The sequence below is a fragment of the Rhinatrema bivittatum genome, chromosome 11 (genome assembly GCF_901001135.1).
Source record: "Rhinatrema bivittatum chromosome 11, aRhiBiv1.1, whole genome shotgun sequence".
Lineage (NCBI taxonomy): Eukaryota > Metazoa > Chordata > Amphibia > Gymnophiona > Rhinatrematidae > Rhinatrema > Rhinatrema bivittatum.
In genome coordinates, this window is record NC_042625.1 from 52,570,476 (window position 1) to 52,597,973 (window position 27,498).

General features: G+C 42.2%; 2 protein-coding genes across 2 annotated transcripts in view; one reads left to right on the plus strand and one right to left on the minus strand.

Annotated features, from left to right (window-relative positions):
• RSPH14 (radial spoke head 14 homolog) overlaps positions 1 to 27,498 on the plus strand; it is a 124,609-nt gene that overhangs the window by 4,696 nt on the left and 92,415 nt on the right. The gene's annotated exons all lie outside the window — the stretch shown is intronic.
• The window catches only part of GNAZ (G protein subunit alpha z), a 69,625-nt gene continuing 58,521 nt past the window's right edge, over positions 16,395 to 27,498 (minus strand). The window contains exon 2 of the mRNA XM_029620129.1: positions 16,395 to 16,739. Coding sequence (XP_029475989.1) covers positions 16,395 to 16,739 — 345 coding nt within the window. The remainder of the gene's footprint in view (positions 16,740 to 27,498) is intronic.

Genomic DNA, 27,498 nt, shown 5'->3' on the forward strand with positions numbered 1-27,498 from the left:
GGATTACAAACTACTTGAATGATAGGAGACAGAGTGTAATGGTAAATGGAACCTACTCTGAAGAGAAAACCATCTTAAATGGAGTGCCACAGGGTTCGGTTTTGGGACCGGTTCTGCTCAATAATATGGTGAGTGATAGCCTACCGGAGTTTTAAAAAAAGCTAAAAACCTGGCTCTTCAGCCAAGCTTTCCCAGATACTTAATGCTACTAAGATGACATGATTTGATACCTTAATTTAAGTACTATCTCCTTAAGCTCACTATGCTGATTCTCTTTATAGGCGGTACTTCTCCCCTTGCCGTCCTCCCTCCTCTGTAGCTAACGCTGATCTCCTCCCTTCCACGTTAATCCTCCTTCTCAACTATCCAACCGGATCTCTCCCACTCTTTCCATTCCTCCCTTCTACACCTCCCTTTCAATTTTGAACTTCCTTCCTGGTACTCATTCCCTCGTTGCATTCAGCTATTACTCTCCTTTTTGCTCCCCCTCCACTACCCTGTTCAATTGTTTTCATTTTCATTTTAACCAGTGGCGAGTTACTGTTTAATTTTATGTAAAGCCGTTAGGCATGCACTTAATGCCCCAGGCAATTTCCTGTTTAATTGTTAAATTGTTAAACTGAGACTTACTGTTTTTAATTGTTATATGTAAATTTAACCGTTTTATGTAAAAGCCTTGGGCGGTTATTTAAACCCCGGGCGATTAGCCGTTCCATGTAAACCAGATTGATTTGTATTTTATACAGGAATTCAGTATATAAACATCAAAAATAAATAAATAAATAACTAGCGGAAGGGATAGAAGGTAAAATTTGTCTATTTGCGGATGATGCTAAGATCTGCAATAGAATGGACATGCCTGAAGGAGTAGAGAGAATGAAAAGGGATTTAAGAGAGCTGGAAGAATGGTCGAAGATTTAGCAGCTGGGATTCACTGCCAAGAAGTGCAGAGTCATATATCCGGGGTGCAGTAATCCAAAAGAGATGTGTGTGATGGGGGGTGAAAAATTGATGTGCACAGACCAAGAAAGGAATATTGGGGTAATAGGGTCTGGAGATCTGAAGATGGCAAAGCATTGTGACAAGGCGATAGCTAAAGCCAGAAGAATGCTGGGCTGCATAGAACCAGTAAGAAAAAGGAGGTGATAATGCCCTTGCATAGGTCCTTGGTGAGGCCTCAATTGAAGTACTGTGTTCAGTTCTGGAGTCCATATCTCAAGAGGGACAAAAAGTATGGAGGCGGTCCAGAGAAGACCAGCCAAAATGGTGTGGGGTTTTCATGAGAAGACTTATGAGGAGAGGCTGAAGGATGTAACTATGTATTCTGGAAGAGAGGAGGAGCAGGGGAGATATGATACAGACCTTCAGATATCTGAAAGGTTTTAGTGATGCACATTCGACAAACCTTTTCTGTTAGAAAAAAATCAGTAGAACTAGGGGTCACAAAATGAAACTCCAGGGAAGACAACTCGGAACCAATGTCAGGAAATATTTCTTCATGGAGGGATTGATGGATGCCTGGAATGCCCTTCTGGAAGAGGAGGTGAAGACTAAAACTGTGAAAGAATTCAAAGGGGCATGGGATGAACACTGTGAATCCCTAAAGGCTAGAGGATGAAAATGAAGAAAAGAGTGCATGAGGGTAACTTGCTGGTGTGGCGGTTACTACCCTTAACCAGTAAGCCTTCATATTCTTGATGCAACTCTATCATGGCTCTCTGCTTCAATGACAAGAGGGAAAGCTGAATTGGATTTGAACAGCAATCATCAAGGGCCCTGACCTTTACGGTCTGGGGAAACAAATAAATATGGGGGTAACTTGCTGATGCAGCAGTTACTACCCTTAACAATAAGCCTGATACTTTGATGCAACTCCAACATTGCTCTCTGCTTCAACGGAAAGGCATAACTAGAAACTGGATTCAAACAGCAACTGAGGGCCCTGACTTTTACGGTCTGGGAAGCTGATAAGCATGGGGTAACCTACAGGGTGCAGCAGATGCTACCGTGAGCTTGCTGGGCAGACTGGATGGACCATTTGGTCCTTTTCTGCTGTCATTTCTATGTTTCTATATGTTACTGCGGAACACAGTGAATCACTTTAAAAGTCAGACACAAGATCTTAAATTTGATTTGGACTGCCATTGGTAACTAATGAAGATTCTTCAATAGATTTGTCCAAATCTTGACAAACCAAAGACAATTCTAACTATAGTGTGTTTTGTAATAATTGCAAGCGCTTTAAAGAGGTTCCTGTAATGCCTATGTTAAGCGTGTTACAGTCATTTAAACGTGATAACACAAGCATTGTGGTTTATGATGGAAGATTGGCTCTTGATAAAAACATTTTCAGGTGCCTAATAAAATTAAGTGTAAAAAGAATAGACTTAGTCACAGTTGCAACCTGGCAGAACGTAGACAGGCCGCAATCCAGTTTTGCTCCCTATACCTTATTCATTGTGGATATCCTGAAAACCAGACGGGCTTGGTGTGTCCTGAGGACTGGGTTGAAAACCCTGCTCTGGAGCAGGAGATTATAGTATAAGACTCCAAGGAGGCAGACTCAGAAGCAACATCAGAAAATATTTCTGCATGGTAAGGGTGGTGGAGGCAGAAATGGTGAGAAAATGTAAGATATCCTGTGTAAAATAAATTGGTTCCTCAGTCCAGTTCCTATTGAACTTGTATCCGTATCACAATTGGCACTTTTGTCTGGTGTTTTTTTTTTTCTGTTATCCTCTGATAAGTTCTTAATACAATGTTTATTCTAACATAGTTTCCCATTATTATTGTATTTAATGTACATAGTCCAAGTTTAGGGTGCCATTTAATGTTAAAATGCAAAGTATGCTGTGCTACAGCACCTACCAGTTGGATTTGTGCTCCTGTTGCCTTAGAAGGGCCCTTAGAGCATGGATAGTGTTAGGGAGGAGGCTGTAACTGAGGCTGAAAATACAGTGGTTAGGCTTCTCCCCAAGAAATGGCTACTTGGCATTGATATTACAGCCAGTTACTACCTAGTGAAAAGCTTTCTATTCTGGGGAAGGTAGAGGTGCTGCAGATGATGAGACATCATCTCAGATCAGCCTCATTTTTTCACATTTATTAAATCTGGCTCTTTTTGAAAGATTCTATAGAAACAGTACAGTATATAATGTTCACGTTTGCAGGCATCATTGCCTGCAAATAATCCAGTTGAATTATTTCTTTAATATTTTTATTTTCTCCTTCATTGGCACTTTGGCTGGCTTAGGACTTTAAAAATCTAATACACACATTTAATACATAAACTGGAGGATAGCAGCAGACTAACATTACTGAAAACTATTTGTAAGAGATGTATTGTAATTTTTCTGAAGAGAGCATAGGGACAGATTATCAGCTGGTCTGCATTTAACTGCACAGAATAAACCCTAGCCTGAGCCAGGTATCTGTCACTATTCGGCTTGGGAGATCTTGGGTGGGCAACTGTTCTGGTTTGATGCCAGCAGATGGCACTGTGTCACTGACATCTGTCATTTCATCTGAGACTTGTCCATTTCTGTCTTGTGATTTCTTGTTGATAATACTCTGTTCTTTTGCCACAAAACTGACACACAGGCTGATACAGTACAGTGCGCTCCGACGGAGCGCACTGTTAGCCTGCTCTTGGACGCGCGTTTTCCCTTACCCCTTATTCAGTAAGGGAAGGAAAACGCGCGTCCAACCTGCGGCACCTAATAGCGCCCTCAACATGCAAATGCTTGTTGATGGCCCTATTAGGTATGCGCGCGGGATACAGTAAGTAAAATGTGCAGCCAAGCCGCACATTTTACTCTAAGAAATTAGCGTCTACCCAAATGTAGGCGCTAGTTTCTGCCGGCACCGGAAAGTGCACAGAAAAGCAGTAAAAACTGCTTTTCTGTGCACCCTCCGACTTAATATCATAGCGATATTAAGTCGGAGGTCCCGAAGAGTAAAAAAAAAAAAAAAAAAGAAGAAAAAATTTAAAATGGGCCGGCGGCTGTTGGGCCGAAAACCAGACGCTCAATTTTGCTGGCGTCTGGTTTCTGAGCCCGTGGCTGTCAGCGGGCTCGAGAACCGACGCCGGCAAAATTGAGCATCGGCTGTCAAACCCGCTGACAGCCGCCGCTCCTGTCCAAAAAGAGGCGCTAGGGACGCGCTAGTGTCCCTAGCTATAATTTGTTAAGGAAGGATAGAGAGGATAGGAAAGGGGGAGGAGTGGTTCTTTATGTCAGAAACAATATCCAAGCATGTGAGCTGCAAGGAAGATGGGGCAATGAAGAAGCACTATGGGCCAACCTAAAAAAAGATGGGACATCCATTTTTATTGGAGTGGTTTACAGGCCTCCAAACCAAAAGGAAGAGATGGATAGAGATCTGGTTGAAGACATCCAAAAGATAGGAAAGAAGGGAGAAGTGGTGATCGTTGGAGACTTTAATATGCCGGATGTAGACTGGAGAATCCCATCTGCAGAATCTAATAATAGTAGAGAAATAGTGGATGCCCTGCAAGTAGCTTTGTTCAAACAAATGGTTATGGAACCCACGAGAGAAGGAGCTATACTGGACTTAGTGCTCACTAATGGAGATAATGTCTCTGATGTCCAGGTGGGCACCCACCTCAGCACCAGTGATGATCAAACGATATGGTTTAATATCACAAAAAAGATACAGAAAAGAAGCACAAAGACCCAAGTTTTGCAGTTCAAAAACACGGACTTTGATGAAATGGGGAATTACCTGGAGGAAGAACTAAAAGGCTGGGAGAATGAGAGAGATGTGGATCAACAGTGGACCAATCTAAAAGGAGCAATTACCAAGGCAACTAATCTATATGTTAGGTTTCATTTTTCTTTTCTTTACTTTTCTATCTGGTTCTCAAAGGAGGTGGCAGACAAAATAAAGGCTAATAGAACAGCGTTCAAGAAATATAAAAGATCCCAAAGGGAGGAGCACAAAGAATAATATCTGGTAGAACTGAGGGAGACGAAGAAATTAATCAAGACGGCAAAAAGTCAAGTGGAAGAGAGGATTGCCAAGGAGGTAAAGAGAGGTGACAAAACATTTTTCAGATATATCAGTGAAAAGAGAAAAGTTCATAGTGGTATAGTGAAATTGAAAGGTGGAAAGGATCAATGTGTGGAGAGAGATGAAGAAATGGCAGAAATATTAAACGAATACGTCAGTTCTGTGTTCACTAAAGAGGACCCTGGAGAAGGACCATCGCTAGTTAACAAGAAACTGGAGGGGAGTGGAGTAGATGTAACTCCATTTACAGTAGAAAATGTATGGGAAGAGCTGGAGAAACTGAAAGTGGACAAAGCCATGGGGCCTGATGAAGTTCATCCCAGGATACTGAGAGAGCTCAGAGATGTGCTGGCGGGTCTGCTGTGTGACCTGTTCAATAGATCCCTAGAACCGGAGCGGTGCCGAGTGATTGGAGAAGAGCGGTGGTGGTCCCGCTTCACAAGAGTGGGAACAGAGAAGAGGTTGGTAACTACAGACCGGTTAGCCTCACTTCGGTGGTGGGAAAAGTAATGGAGTCACTGTTGAAAGAGAGAAGAGAGAATAGTGAACTATCTACAGTAGGGAGAATTGCTGGTCCAGAGGCAGCATGGATTCACCAGGGGAAGATTCTGTCAGACAAATCTGATTGACTTTTTTGACAGGGTAACCAAGGAATTGGATCAAGGAAGGGCACTCGATGACATCCACTTGGATTTCAGCAAAGCTTTTGATACGGTCCCGCACAGGAGACTGGTGAATAAAATGAGAAGCTTAGGAGTGAGTGTCGAGGTGGTGGCCTGGATTGCAAACTGGTTGAAGGACAGAAAACAATGTGTGTTGGTAAATGGAACTCTCTCCGAAGAGAGAGCGGTGTTAAGCGGGATACCGCAAGGATCGGTATTGGGACCGGTCCTGTTAATATCTTTGTGAGCGACATTGTGGACGGGATAGAAGGTAAGGTTTGTCTTTTTGCGGACGACACTAAGTTCTGCAACAGAGTGGACACGCCGGAAGGAGTGGAGAGAATGAGATAGGATTTAAGGAAGCTGGAAGAGTGGTCAAAGATATGGCAGCTGAGATTCAATGCCAAGAAGTGCAGAGTAATGCATATGGGGAGTGAAAATCCGAATGAACTGTATTCGATGGGGGGAGAAAGGCTGATGTGCACGGAGCAGCCTGGGGTGATAAGATCTAACGATCTGAAGTTGACAAAACAATGTGACAAGGCGATAGCTAAAGCCAGAGAATGTTGGGCTGCATAGAGAGAGGAATATCGAGTAGGAAAAGGGAAGTGATTATCCCCTTGTACAGGTCCTTGGTGAGGCCTCACCTGGAGTACTGTGTTCAGTTCTGGATACCGTATCTCCGAAAAGACAGAGACAAGATGGAGGCGGTCCAGAGAAGGGCAACCAAAAAGGTAGGTCTTCATCGAATGACTTATGAGGAGAGATTGAAGAATCTAAATATGTACACCCTGGAGGAAAGGAGGAGCAGAGGTGATATGATACAGACTTTCAGATACTTGAAAGGTTTTAATGATCCAAAGACAACGACAAACCTTTTTTGTCGGAAAAAAATCAGCAGAATCAGGGGTCACGATTGAAGCTCCAGGGAGGAAGACTCAGAACCAATGTCAGGAAGTATTTCTTCACGGAGAGGGTGGTGGTTGCTTGGAATGCCCTTCCGGAGGAAGTGGTGAAGACCAGAACTGTGAAGGACTTCAAAGGGGCGTGGGATAAACACTGTGGATCCATAAAGTCTAGAGGACGTGAATGAATGTGGAAAAAAGGATTTGCATTCACAAAACAGCAGGGAGTAGCTTGCTTGTTATGGCGGTTACTACCCCAAACCAAATAAGCCTGATACTTCACTTTCAATGCATATCCAGCATAGCTCTCTGCTTCAACGGCAAGGGAGAAAAACTGATGCTTCACTTTCAAATCATGTCCAGCATAACTCTCTGCTTCAACGGCAGGGGGAATGAAGAAAAGAGGATATATATACAGACAACAACCAACAAGGACTGAATTACAAAGTCTGGGAAAACAAATAAGCATGGGTGTAGCTTGCATATTGCGGCGGTTACTACCCCTAACTAATTAAGCTAAATATTTCACATAGATGCAGTTCCAACACTGCTCTCTGCATTAATGGTGGGGGTGGAAGGGAAATAGAACCAAAAGGTTACTAAGAGCCAAAGTAACATAAGTATGAGAAAAAAAATGTGCAAAGCTTGCTGGGCAGACTGGATGGGCCATTTGGTCTTCTTCTGCCCTAATTTCTATGTTTCTATGTTTCTATGTCTCTAAATACTTCATTCATCTAAGTACTGATCTGTTATAATAATCTCTCTTCCCCTTCCCTCTGTCTTGAGGGATTAAAACTCTCATATTCATGCATTTAGGACTTGCAGAAAACTAGAGCTGCTAATAGATTTAGCCTCCATTTTGATAAAAAAAAAATCTCCATATGAATATAAAGCTTTTTCATATCCTTTCCCTACTTGTGAAGTGAGGCTGTGTGTTAAAGGGGAGCAGGATAAAAAGCTTTAGTTGTCTTGCTTCGCACATAAATAGTACAGAGGTACAACAAAGACCCTCAGATATCCCTGAAAAATACAGCTAAGCTTATAAATCTTTCTTCATTTCTAAAACTGGTCTCAGAAATCTATCTGAGGACTAGGCCCTGCAGCCCAGGACAGATGACGTGAACTGAAGGTGAGAACATCACAGGACAATTATTCAGACCCAGAGAAAGGGACTGTTGGGATAAAAAATGACATTTCAAAAGAAGATTACAAACTATAACATTTTTGAGGGATTGGAGGGCGCTTGCAGTTTCTTCCACTTCCTTCAGAAACATGAGCCTCATTCACAGCTCTCCCTCCTGATTGACTTTAGTCCGTTCACTGCCGTGCTTATGCCTCTTCTGGATCCCTGCAAGCCAGTGTGCAGCTGTGCTGCTGAACCCTCAGGCTGGAACCTTTCCTGCTCTCAGGAAAACAGCCTCAAAGCCTGGAAATTCAGACTAGCTTGCCCACTCTCCCCACCCTGTAGAAGATCCAGGGATAAAGAGAGAGTGCAGGAGAAAAGGAAGAGGAATGGTGAAAGAGTAGGTAGGAAGAATAGGAAGAAGAAAAAGATGGACAAAGCAGGAGACAAGGATAGAAAAAAAGAAAGTTATTAAAATATCTGCTGCCTGAAAGAAGAGTGAAAACTGAAATATTAAATATGGCATTCCTCTTGTCCTTCCCCCATCTCCTGCCATCCTCTTCTCTCCACTCCTATCTTTGCTCTCCTTCGTCTTCCTCTCCCCACTCTTGCTCCCTCTCAGGCCGATACAGAATGGTGCGCTCGGCCGAACCCCCATTTGGCCGCGCGTTTTAGAAGCGCTATTATTACCCCTTATACTGTAAGGCGGGTTCAAAAACGGACGCTCAATTTTGCCGGTGTCCGTTTTCTGAACCCGTTGCTGTCAGCGGGTTTGAAAACCGCCGGTAAAATTAAGCCTCGGTTGTCGGACCCACTTACAGCCGCCGCCTCTTTATTAGCTCGCGGCCTAATTTTGAATACAAAATCATGCGCCCAGGAGAGGTGTCTGGGCACGCGTCGGGAGAGTGGGTGTTCATCTCGGAGCGCTGGCTCTCCCACATGTTTTATTGCATCGGCCTGTCCGTTTGTTTGCCCCTTTGATTGCCGTCCTTACTCTTGTCCCCCCATCTCTTGCTTTCTCCCCGCTCCTTTACCCCGCTTGGTCAGTGCTGTGACTGCTGGAGCAGCAGTAGGGCCAGCTGGAGAAAGTGTTTCCAACAGAGTGCAACCCTATTTCCCCTCCTCTCCTTTATGATTGAGCTAATCAGAAAGTTGGATAACAGCTGCAGGCTGAGAGGCTTCTCCACCTTGGTTCTTTCCTACCTCGCCTACCATCCTAGTGCCTGCTGTTCACCATACATCCCAGAAAAAGACAGCCATGCTCTTCTGGAGACCCAGTGTCAGGTCTGTATACCTGGAGTCTCCAGGTGAGATCTGGAGAGTTCCCAGGTATGATCCTTTCCCTTTTTAGAACTGGTGCAAATTTGCAGGTATAAGTACCCGTGGACTTTGCAGCTGCCCACACCTTTGAAAATGGCACCCTTAATCCTTCTGATTTGGTCAGGGTCCAAATGGTTTCATGTCGCCAGTGTGGCAGGGCATTAACCTTTCCCCCTCAATGTTTCAGCCCAGAGATCACTTAGACCCTGCCTTTGGAGAAGTTTGAACCATGGGCTAGAGGAGCTTGATTCAGCCACTGCAGCTCAGCTCCTTGGGCTGCACCTGCCTGGACAGCTTGGGTTGATTTTGTTGCTCTTTTTGCTGTGGGTTTTCAGATAAGCATCTAATCTTCTCTAGCTAAGAACTATAGCAAATCTGTGCATGCCTAAGTCTTCCTGTATTTTCTAGCATCAACATGTGTGTTGGCACCCTTGAATAGTATTCCTATTTGCATATTGCTGCATGTATGATGGCTGTTTGGCAATACATGTGAAATTGTCATGCCAATAAAGTTATCTGAATCTGAATTTGTTGCTGTGTATGTGTCTGTCCCCTGAGTTGGGGTATCTGTGTATATGTGTTAAGTATATTTTTCAGTGCGTTCTTCGCTACATTTCTGTACTGGGCCTTTTCTCTTCTTGTCATTAAGGAGAGTAATAGGAGCGCTGCATATTTAGTCCATACATTTAGCCTTGTTTTGCCTTCTGGGAGATTAAAGGTCACTGCTCCAAGGTTACACAGTCAGTAACAGAGCCACTCTTAGCACCATGTCCCTCTTCTATAGACCCATTCATTGTCCTTGCAGTTTCCCTTGGAGAACTTATAAACTACAACAGCCCATCTCCTCCTTTTGATTTTTGAAAGAAAACTGGTGATAAAAACAAGAAATACCAAATTCTGTATCATTTTGAATCTTTATTGTCTGCAGCTGGACAGCCTTTTCAATCATTGTGATGCTCTCATTCTGAAGCTAAATCTTGTTTGCAATTCATAAAGCCCTTAGCAAAGGATTCTCTTAATAATCTTGGAATTGGTGGGTGGGACATATAGGGAGTGGCAGAGAATTTCCAGGAGTAGGTATATGTGTCTGACATGATCTGGTACCTATTTACATGCTGACTTCCCACTGAAGATTACACCAGATCTTTTACATGGTAAGGACAACATAAAAGAGAAAACTGTAAAAGAATAGACCTTTATGATTTTCTGCCACAATATAAAGTCATAGTGCCCTAATCAAAACATTACATTATCCAAGCAATGATTTTTGCAAAGAAGTGCAGAATCCTTTACTGATGTGCAAATAATATAGGGGTCGATTCACTTCCCAGCAGTTTGGCTCCAAAGAGGATTTAGTTTTTGTTCAGTTTGTTTTTAAACTCTCAGAAAGTTCTTCAAAGGGGCTCAAATAAAGATATATGGAATTAACAGGGGGCAGATCCTGGCTATACATGCTGGTCGTCAGCAGAGTTGTGGAGCTGATAAAGGTCCTTACAAAAGTCTGATGATTCAGAGTACTTTATTCACAAGACAGCTCCTCTTGTAGGAACATATTCAATCAACAATCTTTAAAAATGTCCTCCGACACGGACCCCGTGTTTCGCCCAAAGGCTGCATCGGGAGGGACAACGGCATAAATTCAGGGAGTGCACTTCTCCTTTATTGATGTTCGATACATGAAAAGTATCTGGAATTTATGCCGTTGTCCCTCCCGACACAGCCTTTGGGCGAAACACGGGGTCCGTGTCGGGGGACATTTTTAAAGATTGTTGATTGAATATGTTCCGACAAGAGGAGCTGTCTTGTGAATAAAGTACTCTGAATCATCAGACTTTTGTAAGGACCTTTATCGGCTCCATACTCTGCTGGCTACCTGTATGATTTATTGAGTGTGGGATTCTACTCTACTTATTTCCTTTTGATACTTGCTGGTCAACAAATTGAAAGTGCGTTAAGTCCTACTTATCTGGCTATCTAGTGCTAATCTGGTTATCTAGCGGCTGCTGAATATCTGGTTATGTTCAGCAACCACTAGATAACCGGATAAGTTACTTATCCAGCTTTCTGGGCAAGTAGTAGGTGGATCAGGTAGTGCTACTTATCTGGTTAACTTAACTGGATAAGTTTACCTGGCAAAAAGCAGGATATAATTTATCCAGCTAAGTTTCATACCCTGATAGCTTTCAGTATTGACCTGTCTGTAAGCTGGCTCCGCTTTGCCTCCACTTGCACTCCTAAAAGTTATTTATCTACCTCGAAACATGGCTTTTCTTTACCCCAAATATCTTTACCCCTGCTCAGAGCTGGAGTAAATCCATTCAGCCTTCCCTTTCACCACATAGTTCATATTGGTTCCTATGAGAGGAAAAATGTATTCTGTTTGGGGTTTTTTTTTCTTTTTCTTCCATGGAAATCATGAGAGCTGGATCGTGCTACAGCTATCCTATTTCCTTTTACTTTTATCCAGTTGCACTGGAATGGATTCTGAAAATTGTCTCAGGGAAAAGTTACCAAAAAGCCTCATTTGGAACGGTTTCTTGCCACTTTTTTTTAAAGAGTCAGCTCAGCAGTAGTCACATCCATGCCAGTACTGGTCTGAAAGAACAGCTGGAGGTATATGAGTGGGGGAAGTCCCTCGGCACAGCTGAAAGTTACCCTGTGCTCATTTGTCAGCAGCAGCCTGTATAACAGGGTAAGCAGAAGGTGGTGCTAAGATGACTGTGCTTTGAGGTACATTCACGGGCTCTGTTTTATGCACATTGCTGGAGATGCTAAGCCTGCCACGGCACAATACTTTTCCCCAGAGCACATTGAAAGAGTGCCTGAGTAGATTCAGGTGGACTCAAGCTCTCAGCTTTATAAGACGTTGTGTAGGAGACCCTCACAGCTTGTCTGAAGTGAAAGGAGAGACTGTTCTGTGCTGTTTGGCTACTGGATCCTTCCAGAGGATGGCAGAAGACATGATTTACACCAGTCAGTCCTCGGTCTCTTCTGGAGACCTTGCTTTCCTAGATCCATTATCCCCATACTGAACAGGAAAGGGCTTTTTTTGATAGAGCTCACTTCCCTAATATAATTGGAGCTATCAGTAGCACTTATATGGGTCTGGTTCCTCCAAGGAGCCATGGAGCCATCTACTGGAATCGTAATCAGCACCACAGCCTGGATATCAGGTTTGCTATGACTGTTGCTTGGATGGATGTGACAGATACATTTTCTGGTTTCTGCCACAATTCCCAAATATTAAGGCAAAGCCCCCGCCCCACCCCCCATGGCAACATGTGTGCCAGGGAACGGGAGACATCAGATGTACTAGCTAAGCACTGGAACCATTGTGATCTTCTGTGGGACAAGTGATGTTTTTGTGGAGGTCAATTTTCAGAAAGTTAGGTGCTTAACTGTGGGACTTAGGCTCCTGAGGAATGTAATTCTATTGTATTAATGGGTATTTTGGGGGTGGGGCAGGTTGATAGTGTATGATTTTTACTAAGCGCTGCTTTGCATGGCCTTTCTGGCTAATAAGGCGGGTATAGAAAAAATTATAATAAATAAATTGGCCCTTTAGAAAATTTAGTAGGGATGAGTGCCTACATTTAGTCCCTAGTTTCATTGTGCAGCTAAATTTAGGACCCTAAAAAGTGGGTGGCTACAGGGGCTGAGTTAGAGCAGGGGAAGAAAATTAAGGACTTAGCACTGATTTTCAGCACTGGGCACCTAACTTAGGAGCCTCAATCTAGGAACATTAATGCAGCCCTAAATTTAAGAACCTAAGACAGTAATTTTAAAACGAGCGCACATGCATTCATACACGCGTATCAGTGCGCGAGCAAAGATATGCTGGAATTTTTAATTGTGCACACGTATGTTGTAAAATGCCCCAATCATGTGGAAGTATGCTCTTAATTTTAAGAGCGTGCATGTGTCTTCCACAGGACTTTGTCAGCAGATTTTTAAACATGCTTGCACGAGGCACATTGCCAGTTTTGCAATTAGCCTACCAGTTTTACCAGTTAATAGCGAGGTCTTTTAGACGCCTCTGGTTCTTTGTCCTGCATGTCCCCCAGTTGACTTGGACCCCTCACCCTGTTCTATAAGCCCTAAAACTCGAGATCTACAGACTTGCTCCTTATCAGGAGCAGCGGTAAAATTATGTGGATATCTAGCATATATGCGCTGTGGTTTTCAGTTTTAAAATACAGAGGTATGCGCATAAGTCTTGGCCACCCCGGAATGCCCATGCCCTGCCCCTTTTCCGCTCCCTTATTCATCATGCGCACACGGGTACATACGAATGTATTTTGCAGCTATTTAAAATCCGCGTTGCTCGCGTGCATGTGGGCATTTTTGTGCAAGCAATGCTTTTAAAATCAACCTGTTTATTTTATAGAACCTAAATTTAGGTAAATTTTCAGCTGACCACTTAGGAACCTAAGTTGACTGAAATTCGTAAACTATCTTAGGAGCCTAAATTTAGATACTGGGCTTTTTTTGCATATTGGCCTTATAGTTTCTAGAGGTTACCCACTCTTGGCCTGACTGCTCTCTTCCTCCATTCTTCTGCCTCTGAAGAGGGGTACAGCAGTACCTATCACTCCACCAGCTCCCTGAGCACAGCTTTGGACTTTTAAAAATCTGGCTTTGTTTTATAGACTACACTAGAGGTTCCTAACCCTTTGGCTAGTGCAAATCAGTAAGGGGTTTAGCATGTCCTGAATGTTACACAACATTTTTGTCATTAACATCTTTAGACATAGAGGAGAAGTTGGGAGAGGGGCTGTTGCATATGCAGCATCCTGGATAGATTGCGAACTGTTCCACTACTTCATCTAAGAGCTTTCTGGAAGGTGATGAGACTTTTAAATGTCAACTCTTTGTTTTCCTGCCCTGCTGTGCCATTCCTTTGTTGTCCTCTTTTTCAGGAGCTGCTCTATTGAAAGTGCCCCATGTTATGCCATATAGGAATAGACAGAGCTCCTTTTCACCCTACTCCTACTTTGCCCTTTTTTAAGTGCATTGGAAAAGTGGAGTGGTACCTTCCTAAGCCATTGATGGTAATTTTGTTTGCCATGTAAAGACATGTTTATACATATGAACAAGTGCTGGGGTTTTCCACATTGAATTCTCTGGAGCCAGGATAATTAAGTGTTCTAGTGAGTATGCAGATTAGATGATGTGGAGCTGGAAGTGAGGGTGGGTGGTTTTGGCTTCTTGCTCTTAAATCGAGCTGATTTCATGCCCATGTTTGCTCACCTTTTCTAAAGGGAACCAGTGTCACCGGGGTAAATTTGCATGTTTAATAAGGAATAGTGCAGAAGCTGCTTGGAGCAGGGCAGGCCTCAAATTACATGTCCATTGGCACTATATTTGACCACGTGTGGAGACTGCTCCAGTTTTGAATGGTGATTTTTTTTTATTCCCTGACCTTCTTTCATAGCCATTTACCTGTTTCCTTTGTGGTTGCAAAATGGGTGAATCAACCCCTAAAGGTTTGTTTAAAATTCCAAAAACATGTGCAGTGAAAGACACCTCACATATCAATATCTATATCAAACAAAACTGAGGTGCGATTCTCTAATTTTATACCAACAAATTTTCCCAAATTAAAAAAAAAAAGAATTATTTACCAATGAAACTGTTATCAGAATAAAAATGGTGCCAACATTAATCTGATGTCTCTTGCTGCACAATGGGCTTCAGGCACTCTCTATGTATATCATCATCTACCGGTTCATTGTCGCTCTTTACCAAAGAATGAACCGGTAGATGATGGTATACGTAATATGCATACATAACAAAAAAAACCTCAACTGAAGGGGGAAAAAGCACTAATGATGGATAAAAAAAACTATTGAAAAAAAATATTTATTAATTAATGAATCAATTAAAAGCAGCAGACTTCAAACAGTACATACCGGTAACAAGATTATTTAATATGTATACATATATAAGACGGGACTTGTACAGGCAAGATTAAAGCAGCATAAACAGTCTGTAACTAGACACAAGAATTTTTTCCTCACTAAAATGCATTTAAATATTCATGTCAATAATGGTACCAGTGCCTGATCTGAAAATCGCTTAAGCTCATTGCACGGCAAGAGACATCAGATTAATGTTGGCACCAATTTTATCCTGCTCACTGGTTTCATTGGTAAATGATACTTTTTTTTTTTTTTTTTTTTTTTTTTTTTTAATTTGGTAAAATTTGTTGGTATAAAATGAGACGACCACATATGTTTAAATTCCAAGACACAACAGTATTGTTCATATTGCTCCTCTCCTCTGTTTCTCAATACATCAGTTTTTTAATGTAAAAAAATGAAAGACAGGCAGGCAGGCAGAGGGATGTGTATAGCCTATGAGGAGGCTGAACCACCCAGTCCTGCTGTCACCAGGAGAAGCGTCACTCTATCAGAATCCCCCACACTCAGCACAGTCAAGGGCAGAAAATGAACAGATGCTGCTTTTCTTTTTTTTTCCAGTAGATTAAAAAGGAAAAAAGAATATTCAATCACTTTTTATAAGTTTCTGTATCCTTTTTTTTTTTTTTTTATGATACGTGTGATTTGGGAAAAAAAAGAACAAAAAAGTAAAATAGTATTTGCAGGTATAAAATTCCTCGCTGCGGGAAGGCCACTGGCCTCAGTTGAGCTTTCTGGGTTATACAGTTTGCTGATCCACTTTTTGGCTGCATATTTTTAAAGTTTAGCGAGCGAGTCCGGGAGTAGAGGAGTACTGCATTATTCTTGCCTTTAGCAAGGAAGTCTGGGAGTTACGTTTACGGTACATACATCATTAGAGAATTTGGCATTAGGTGAGGTCTTACCTTTATCTTTTATCTCTATTTATTTAAAATTTATTTATCACCTGCGTACCAGGCGATGTACAAAGGATCCATAGAGAGAACAGTGTGAGTACACTCCTTCCCTTTTTGTTCATTAGATGCCGGTTAAGCCTTCTCAGAAAGAAAGTGCAAAGTAGACACCTGCCCCTCCTAATCAAACTTAGTTTCTTTCAGTACCTGTGATAGCTGAAGCAAGAAAAAAAATGATTTGATATGCCAGTTCTGCATGTCCCAGTAACACACAACACTGAACCATCTACCAGGACCCCACAATATGATGATGAGGAAGATGAATGGTGCTTCACAGCTATATACCTTAATTTTACCACAACCCTACTGAAACCTCCAGAATCTCACAAAAAAAATGTCTGCCAGGGAGGGGGGGGGGGGTTTTGGAGGTTCTGTGAAACACCTCAGGTCCCCTGGCACCCAAGTGCCTGCCCCCTTTGTTTCCACTGCCAAGTGGAGGCAAGTTCCCCTCAGAAAGCGAACAGCCTTTGCTGACTTGCTTAGCAAAGGCCAATGTATTTGAGATTGTTCTGGATGATGACGTCTGTCACAGCATCAAAGACAAACTGGATGTTACTAGTGTCGGTGGCGCAGGTGAAGTGTGAGTAGATCTCCTTGGTCTCTTTGTTGCGGTTCAAGTCCTCAAACTGCCGCTGGATATAGACAGCTGCTTCCTCGTATGTATTCTGGCCCTTGTAATCGGAGAAGCAGACGGTCAGTGGGATACGGCGAATCTTTTCTGCCAAGAGATCCTTCTTGTTGAGGAACAGAATGAGGGAGGTGTTGATGAACCAGTTGTTGTTGCAAATGGAGTCAAAGAGACGCAGGCTTTCTGCCATCCGGCTCTGTTGGGAGAGAGAGAAATAAAACAGCAACAGTAGCAGTTCAGCGTGCACTTGAATGGTACTGCCTACTAAGTACAGCCGTAGCCTTAGATAGATCCTAAAATGAATGCAGTGAGGTCAATATTCAGTGATTCAGCGAGCAGAAAACTTATGCACGTAACTGCCCCAGATATTCAGTGAATACACTTGGATAAAATTAGGAGTGCTCCTTTTCTGACCAGACTTGTGCATCTAGCTTTAGCTGGAGAGTGCTCCATGTGTGCCCTCACTGGCTAAAGTTTAGCCCTAACCCAGAAATGCCTCCATTGATGCCCCTTTTTCGGGGCACAACATTTCTGCGGTTAGATTTGTGTATCTCTCTCCAAAGTGGAGTGGAGTAGCCCAGTGATTAGAGCAGCAGGCTGAAAACCAGGAAGCCAGGATTCAAATCCTTCCATTGTTTCAGGTGCTAACCTAGGGTCTGATTTACTAAACCTTTTTTGCCCATAGACACAGAATGGGAGAAAAGCCTCTGGGCACAGGGAAATACCCACAGTACCTGAATATAATCTGCTCTGAAGTGTCTGAAAGATGGAATATAAATAAAATAAATCACAAAGGTTTTCGAATATCAAACTCCTTGTGTTTAAAACTTGTATCGCATGAAATTAAACTATTGACTGCTGCTCCGAAAGCAACAATCCAGCCATGTGAAAATCTCCAGGCACGGGGAAGGTCATTTTTTGTACCCATAGACTTTAGCCTGGTACACACATGAGCAACAAGGTTTACCTGCTCCCAGGGTGTATTTATTGATTTTTATTTTCTTACTTATAGACCACAATTTCCCAACAGTGCTTTCCGCCCTCCCGAATGCCTCTTGCTAGTCCGTGGAAAAGTATGCATGAAAGTGTGTATCATGTGCATGTTTGCCCAGACTACCACACAAATTCTTTTGGCAATGACCCAACTGGGAGACATTTTCTATCTGTCTGGCTACGAAAGTTGGCAAATATGCACATAAGCAAACCTATACACACATCCCACCAGAACTACCTGCACAGATTTACTCTGCTAATTTGTTGCGGGGAAGGTTTGCACATACTTTTGAAAATGCAGAAATATGCACAAGTCCAAACTCTCCACCCCCCAGAATCGCATGCAGGCCCTGTCTCTGGAACTGACATTTAGTCAGAGTTCTAAGCAATTGGAAAAACTAACAAGGACTTGGCCTGCAAAGACCTATTTGACACCTGAGAGCTCAAGGCCCTCTCGCCATTTGTCTATAGAAGAACTCTCAGTAAGTTGAAATCCTCTGCTTAGTGTGTGACAATGGTCAGAAAAGCAAATAGAATATTAGGAATGATTCAAAAGCATAGGCTCCAATACCTACAAGTGTTTGGGTAATTGCCAGGCCCTTATGGCCTGGATTGGCCTCTGTTGGAAACAGGATGCTGGGCTTGATGGACCCTTGGTCTGACCCAGCATGGCAATTTCTTATGTTCTTATGTTCCAATGCCTGATTGTGTTGGTGGCATCAGGAGCAATGGGATCTGAAGGCACACAGTCAGGAGGACTGAGCCAGCTCTTGCGCCACTTCCAGGACCTTTGGTGGCCCCCTCCTGGTTTCTATATGGGAGGCAGGGCCTGGAAGGCTTACTGGCTCTGTTCCAGCCTATGTGCCTTCAGAACTTGTTGCTGCTGCTGTCGTAATTGGGCCTCAGACCTGCCCCAGCTTCTATAGAAGAGGTCCACAGGGCAGGGTGGTGTTTATCAGTTAAAACTGATAGCCCTGATTTTCACATGAAGGGTGTTTTATTGGGATTCTTCCGTTTTAACTTGGGGTAATTTTCAAAGGTGAGTTTTATGCCGATAAACACCTGTTTACCCATGGAAATCCCAAAGAAAATTGTCCCCAAAGTAACACAGTATATGACAGCAGAAAAAGGCAAACTGACCAATCCAGTCTGTCCAGTTATTCTGTTCCCACTGCTAAAGATACAGCCTAGCTGCCAGTCATAGTGTGACTGCCTGCTAGATATCTCTCCCTGTCCAAGACAGGCTTTTTTCCTTGGTTTTTCACCATCTTGGGTAGGTGAGCATACAAGATCTCTCCCACATAAGAACATAAGAAATTGCCATGCTGGGTCAAACCAAGGGTCCATCAAGCCCAACATCCTGTTTCCAACAGAGGCCAAACCAGGCCATAAGAACCTGGCAATTACCCAAGCACTAAGAAGATCCCATGCTACTGATGCTAGTAATAGCAATGGCTATTTTCTAAGCCAACTTGATTAATAGCAGTTAATGGACTTCTCCTCCAAGAACTTATCCAAACCTTTTTTGAACCCAGCTACACTAACTGCACTAACCATGTCCTCTGGCAACAAATTCCAGAGCTTTATTGTGCATTGAGTGAAAAATAATTTTCTCTGATTAGTCTTAAGTGTGCTACTTGCTAACTTCATGGAATGCCCGCTAGTCCTTCTGTTATTCGAAAGTATAAATAACCGATTCACATCTACTCGTTCAAGACCTCTCATGATCTTAAAGACCTCTATCATATCCCCCTCTCCATATTAATGTCTAACCACAAACCTCTGTGATAATCTAAATAGCCAGCAATACTCCAGATATGTAGGAGACCTAGATGACTGGATGTCTGTTACCAAGGTCCCCTGCGTATCTGGAGGCACGCTGCTGAATATCCCTGGTATCTTAGAGTTGGCCGTATAAGATTATCAACCCAGTTAGGTTAGCCAGATAACACTGAAAATCAGCATTTATCCAGTGAAATAAGCTGGATAGCTAACTTCATCTCAGAATGCCCACCCCACACCCGAGTTAACCATCCAGTTTTCCCAGCAAGTTCTTTTAAGGTAGTAACTGCTGCTCCATGCAGGTTACCCCATGCAGAAATGTTATTCTGAAAGTTACCATAAACAGAAACTTGCAGCACACTGGTATAATTAGATCTTTAAATTGAAAATAAAAATTTACCTTTTTTATTTCTTTTTATTTTTTTTTATTTCTTTTTTTATTTCAGCAGAAATCAGAACTTCAACATCACATACATAAGAAAATGCCATACTGGGTCAGACCAAGGTTCCATCAAGCCCAGCATTCCGTTTCCAACAATGGCCAATCCAGATTACGAGTACCTGGCAAGAACCCAAAACATTTAGTAGATCCCATGCTTCTAATGCCAGTAATAGCAGTGTCTCTTCCCTAAGTCAACTTGATTAGAGGTGTTTAAAATCATGAGAGGTCTAGAACAGGTAAATGTGAATCGGTTATTTACTTTTTCGGATAATAGAAGGACTAGGGGGCACTCCATGAATTTAACATGTAGCACATTTAAAACTAATTAGAGAAAGTCCTTTTTTATTCAACGCTCAAATTAACTCTGGAATTTGTTGCCATGGGATGTGGTTAGGGCAGTTAGTGTAGCTGGGTTTAAAAAAGGTTTGGATAAGTTCTTGGAGGAGAAGTCCATTACCTGCTATTAATCAAGTTGACTTAGAAAATAGCCACTGCTATTACTAGCATCAGTAGCATGGGATATACTTAGTTTTTGGGTACTTGCCAGGTACTTGTAGCCTGGATTGGCCACTGTTGGAAACAGGATGCTGGGCTTGATGGACCCTTGGTCTGACCCAGAATGGCATGTTCTTATGTCCTTTTTTAAATCCAGCTACACTAATTGCCCTAACCACATCCTCTGACAACAAACTCCAGAGCTTAATTGTGCGCTGAGTGGAAAAAAACTTGTCTCCGATTAGTTTTAAATGCTAACTTCGTGGAGTGCCCCTTAGTCCATCTATTATCCGAAAGAGTAAATCATCGATTCACATTTATCTGTTCTAGACCTCATGATTTTGTAGACCTCTATCATATCCCCCCTCAGCCGTCTCTTCTCTAACTTGAATAGCCCTAACCTCTTTAGCCCTTCCTCTTAGGGGAGCCATTTCATTCCCTTTATCATTTTGGTCGCCCTTTTCTGTACCTTCTCTAGTGCAACTATATATTTTTTTGAGATGCGGCGACCAGAATTGTACACAGTACTCAAGCTATGGTCTCACCATGGAGCAATACAGAGGCATTAAGACATTTTCTGTTTTATTCATCATTCCCTCCCTATAATTTCTAACATTGTTTTCTTTTTTGATTGTCACAGAACACTGAGCCAACAATTTCAATGTATTATCCGCTATGATACCTAGATCTTTTTCTTGGGTGGTAGCTCCTGATATGGAACCTAACATCGTGTAACTACAGCAAGGGTTATTTTTCCCTATATGCAACACCTTGCACTTCTCCACATTAAATTTCATTGCCATGTGGTTGCCCAGTCTTCCAGTCTTGCAAGGTCCTCCTGCAATTTATCACAGTCCGCTTGTGATTTAACTACTCTGAATACTTTTGTATCATCTGCAAATTTGATTTTGTATCATCTGCAATTTGTATTCCTTTCCAGATCATTTATAAATATATTGAAAAGCTACAGGTCCAAGGACAGATCCCTGAGGCAATCCACTGTTTACCTTTTTCCACTGAGAAAATCCTACTCTCTGTTTTCTTTTAACCAGTTTGTAATCCACGAAAGGACATCGCCTCCTATCCCATGATTTTTTAGTTTTCCCAGAAGCCTCCCATGAGGGACCTTGTCAAACTCCTTCTAAAAATCCAAATACACTACATCTACAGGTTCACCTTTATCCACATTTTTATTAATCCCTTCAAAAAAAATGAAGATTTGTGAGACAAGACTTCCCTTGGGTAAATCCATGCTGACTGTGTTCCATTAAACCATGTCTTTCTACATGCTCTGTGATTTTGATCTTTAGAATATTTTTCACTATTTTTCCTGGCACTGAAGTCAGGCTCACTGGTCTATAGTTTCCTGGATCACCCCTGGAGCCCCTTTTAAATATTGGGGTTACATTGGCCACCCTCCAGTCTTCAGGTGCAATGGATGATTTTAATGATAGGTACAAATTTTAACTAATAGATCTGAAATTTCATTTTTTTTGTTCTTTCAGAACCCTGGGGTGCATACCATCTGGTCCAGATGATTTGTCAGTCTGGCCTACTTACATCTTCCAGGTTCACAGTGATTTGGTTCAGTCCATCTGACTCATCACCCTTGAAAACCATCTCCAGAACTGGTATCTCCCCAGCATCCTCATTAGTAAACATAGAAGCAAAGAATTAATTTAATCTTTCTGAAATGGCCTTATCTTCTCTAAGAGCCCCTTTAACCCCTTGGTCATTTAACAGTCCATCTGACTCCCTTACAGGTTTTCTGCTTTGGATATATTTTAAAAAGATTTTATTATGAGTTTTTGCTTTTATGGTCAACTTAATTTCAAATTCTCTCTTAGCCTGTTTATCAGTGTATTACACTTAACTTGACAATGCTTATACTTTTTCTATTTTCTTTAGATGGATTCTTCTTCCAGTTTTTGAAGGATGTGTTTTTTGGCTAAAATAGCCTCTTTCACCTCACTTTTTAACCATGCTAGTAATCGTTTTGCCTTCCTTCCACCTTTCTTAATGCGTGGAATACATCTGGATTGCACGTCTAAGATGGTATTTTAAAACAATGTCCACATCTGTTATACACTTTTAACCTTTCAGTTTTTTTCTATTTTTTTCCTCATTTTATCAAATTTAGTGTTAGAGCTGTAGATTTACAAATTGTCCCCCTTCCAGTCAATATGTCAAATTTGATCATGTTATGATCACTATTGCCAAGTGGCCCCACCACCATTACCTCTCTCACCAAATCCTGCATTCTACTAAGAGTTAGATCTAAAATAGCTCTCTTTCTCTTCTGTTCCTGAACCAATTGCTCCATGAAGTAGTCATTTATTCCATCCAGGAACTTTGTCTCTAGCATATCTTGATGTTACATTTACCCAGTAAATATTGGAGTAATTGAAATCTCCACGTATACAACGTGCAAGGAAATGGTAAATCAAGTCCACCTTCAAGTTATAATAGTTTTTTATTTGAATTTTCTCAGTATTGTTAATGGCAACTCCATATATCTTCAACAACAGTCATTTAAAGTCCCCCGACACGGTCCGTGTTTCGCGGTAGCTGCATCGGGAGGGACCCACAATCAATATCATCTAAAATATAAAGACAATAAAGCTGATGGACTTGACAAATATGGCTATATAATTTCAAGTTTCTTACAAACATACCTTGTATATGCATCATGGAGCGCATCGGCTCACAAGACTAAAGGCCATTTTAAAAGGTCGTTTGGCGCCAAAAGACAGAGGCTATCGCGATAGATTCATTGGTGTAAACCACGCCCACCCTGTACACGGTTTACCCAAAGAGGTACCATTCTACGTCCTTATTCAGACCCTTGGGATGGACGGATGAGAGCGTGTAAATCCATTTCTGTTCCCGTCTTCCCAGAATCTCGGAGTAATTCCCTCCCCTATACGGGGGCACGACCACCTCTAAAACTGACAACTGCAATTCAGCAATGGTGTGTTGATGTTGAACCCAGTGCGTAACCAGGGGTTCATCCATCCTCAGGAGACGGATATTTGAACAGTGTTCTATAATGCGGGTCTTGACCATCCTAGAGGTCTTACCCACATACAGCATGGAACACGGGCATTGTATTACATAAACGACGCCCTTGGTAGTACAGTCTGATGAATTACAAAGGTTAAACTGAACCCCAGTCTCCGGATGAGTAAATGAGTCTGATTGACAAGTGTGATTGCACATTGTGCAGTGCCCACAGGGGCCGTGTTGACCACCCCTGATATTCCTCGCTTGTTTATTAAAGCTCGCGTGTACTAATTGATCACGGAGGTTGCTAGCTCTCCGGAATGTAAATCGTAGCGATGTCTGGAACAGCTGTGATAAAGAGAGATTATCCCAATGTCTTCTTATCATTGATGCTATGGCCTTACTTGCTATCGAAAACGGCAAAATACAATTACAACTTTGACTGTCATCATTTACTGACGGGAGGAGCAGCCAGTCTCGGTTGGCATATAATGCCCTTTTAAAAGCCTTTTTTACAACTCGTAAAGGGTAACCCATATCCAAAAACCGCTGGGACATCAATCGTGCTTGCTGTAAAAAGTCACTCCGAGATGAACATATACGTTTCAATCTTAAAAATTGTCCCGTGGGAATGTTGTCTCTAAGGGGCTTGGGATGACAGCTGGAATAGGCTAATAAAGTGTTTCTGTCTGTCTCCTTCCTAAATAAAGAAGTAACAAATTGATCCTGTTCAACTGAGATGGTAATGTCAAGAAAAGAAATCTTTGAGGCATGAATACAGAAATTAAACTGTATGTGTGGGTTCAGTGAGTTAAGCCAATCAAAAAAACAAAAAAATTGGATGTCTGATCCAGTCCAAATGATCAGGATGTCATCGATATATCGTAACCACAAAGCTACATGGGAAAACCATTCTGAAGGATATACTAAAGATGATTCATAGTGATCCATGTACAAACAGGCAAGTGAGGGGGCCATAGTGGCCCCCATTGCCGTCCCTTTTATCTGTTGATAATAGCTCTGGTCAAACATAAAAAAATTTTTTGTTAAAGCCAAGGTAGCAAGTTGTACCAAAAAAGCTGTAGACAGCCGATGTGGGGCTGATCGCTGGTCTAAAATATTTTCAATAAGTTGTAATGCTTCCATTTGGGGAATATTTGAATATAGTGAAATGACATCTAGGGTCACAAAGAAGAACCCACCCGGTGGTACAGTAAAATTGGACAAAATTGTAATAAGATGTGTAGTATCCTTAACATATGAGCAAGCACGATTGATGTCCCAGCGGTTTTTGGATAGGGGTTACCCTTTACGAGTTGTAAAAAAGGCTTTTAAAAGGGCATTATATGCTAACCGAGACTGGCTGCTCCTCCCGTCAGTAAATGATGACAGTCAAAGTTGTAATTGTATTTTGCCGTTTTCGATAGCAAGTAAGGCCATAGCATCAATGATAAGAAGACATTGGGATAATCTCTCTTTATCACAGCTGTTCCAGACATCGCTACGATTTACATTCCGGAGAGCTAGCAACCTCCGTGATCAATTAGTACACGCGAGCTTTAATAAACAAGAGAGGAATATCAGGGGTGGTCAACACGGCCCCTGTGGGCACTGCACAATGTGCAATCACACTTGTCAATCAGACTCATTTACTCATCCGGAGACTGGGGTTCAGTTTAACCTTTGTAATTCATCAGACTGTACTACCAAGGGCGTCGTTTATGTAATACAATGCCCGTGTTCCATGCTGTATGTGGGTAAGACCTCTAGGATGGTCAAGACCCGCATTATAGAACACTGTTCAAATATCCATCTCCTGAGGATGGATGAACCCCTGGTTATGCACTGGGTTCAACATCAACACACCATTGCTGAATTGCAGTTCTCAGTTTTAGAGGTGGTCGTGCCCCCATATAGGGGAGGGAATTACTCCGAGATTCTGGGAAGACGGGAACAGAAATGGATTTACACGCTCTCGTCCGTCCATCCCAAGGGTCTGAATAAGGACGTAGAATGGTACCTCTTTGGGTAAACCGTGTACAGGGTGGGCGTGGTTTACACCAATGAATCTATCGCGATAGCCTCTGTCTTTTGGCGCCAAACGACCTTTTAAAATGGCCTTTAGTCGTGTGAGCCGATGCGCTCCATGATGCATATACAAGGTATGTTTGTAAGAAACTTGAAATTATATAGCCATATTTGTCAAGTCCATCAGCTTTATTGTCTTTATATTTTAGATGATATTGATTGTGGGTCCCTCCCGATGCAGCTACCGCGAAACACGGACCGTGTCGGGGGACTTTAAATGACTGTTGTTGAAGATATATGGAGTTGCCATTAACAATACTGAGAAAATTCAAATAAAAAACTATTATAACTTGAAGGTGGACTTGATTTACCATTTCCTTGCACGTTGTATACGTGGATATTTTCTGATGTGCAAGGCACGTTGCTTCATGTCTTTGCTTAGTAATTGAAATCTCCCATTATTATTGCACTGCCAAATTGGTTTGCTTCCCTGATTTCTCTTAGCATTTTATCATCTGTCTGACCATTTTGTCCAGGTAGACGGTGGTATACTCCTATCACTATACTTTTAACCAACACACATGGGATTTCTACCCATATAGATTCTACTGAGCATTTAGTCTCTTGTATGATCTTTATCCTGTTGGACTCTATACCCTCCTGGACATAAAGAGCCACACCCCCATCAAGTTGATCCTCCCTATCATTGCGATATAATTTGTTCCCTGATACAGCACTGTCCCATTGGTAATCCTCTTTCCACCAGGTCTCTGAGATGCCAATCATGTCTATTTCATCATTCACTAATATATACTCATTTCTATTTATTTTATATTTCTATATTTTTTTATCATGTTGCCTCGTTAGATATACGCTAGAACTTCAAGTTTCATTATGTTGCATTGTTAGAGATACGTTTCACTGTAAGAAATAAGTACCTCCCCCCCCACCCCCCGCTTATTTCCTTTCGTTATCTGTAAACTGATGTGACATCATTGATCTAATGTCGGTATATAAAAATGTATAAATAAATAAATATACTCTATCTCTCCCATTTTACTTCTTAGACTTCAGGCATTGGCATACAGACATTTCAAAGTGTGGTTTTTGTTGTATTAACAACCTGCTTTTCAGTTGATAGGGATAATTTGGAATCCTTTAGCTTAGGTGATTCTTTATGTATAGGCACATGGACTACGTTTGCTTTTATTAGAACCTCTTTGATGGGATGTCCTAACTCTTCTGTTTCATTGGTATCCTTTGAAGATGCCTTCCTCTGAACCATGCACTGCTGAGTGACTGTCTTTTGAACTAGAACCTTGTTCTAGTTTAAAAGCTGTTCTATCTCCTTTTTAAAGGTTAGTCCCAAGGGCCTGGTTCCACTCTGGATAAGGTGGAGCCTGTCCTTTTGGAAAAGTCTCCCCTTCCCCCCTTCCCCAAAAGGTTTCCCGGATCCTTACAAAACTGAATCCCTCTTCCCTGCACCATAGTTTCATCCACACATTAAGACTCCGGAACTCTGCCTGCCTCTGGGGATCTGCACGTGGAACAGGAAGCATTTCAGAGAATACCACCCAGGAGGTTCTGGATTTCAGCTTTCTACCTAAGAGCCTAAGGGGGTCATTTTTCAAAATGCGGTAAGGCGTTTTTGCATGCGTTAAGGGCTTATCGCATGCGAAAAGCCTCGTTTTTGCATGCGATAGGCCTTTAATGCATGCGAAAATGTGTTTACCGCATGCGATCGCACCATATCGTATGGTGCGATGCAAATTCCAAAAATGGGAGGAGTAGGGGCGGAGGGTGGGCTGGGTTAGGCTCTCTGCGAAGAGTATCGCACAGCCATAACGCAGATAAACCCTTTCCATGCGGAAAGGATTTATCACCATTTGCGATGTGTCCCGTAAGGCTTATTTCAGAGGATTGGAAGGCGATCGCACCATATCGTATGGTGCGATGCAAATTCCTCAAAGATGAGATTTGGGCAAGGGTCTCTCAACCTAGCTTGATGTTACCAGTCCATCAAGCTAGGTTGAGAGACCCTTGCCCAAATCTCATCTTTGAGTGAGTTTCCTCACTCCGAAGGCCAGCAAATCTTCACAAGAGACCACTGTTCTGTTTGTACGTCTCATGTAGAATGTGAAAGCGGCCCCTAACCCCCTACACTCCTACCTAATCCCCACCTCGAGTTACTAGGTGGGCCTATCCTAGGGAT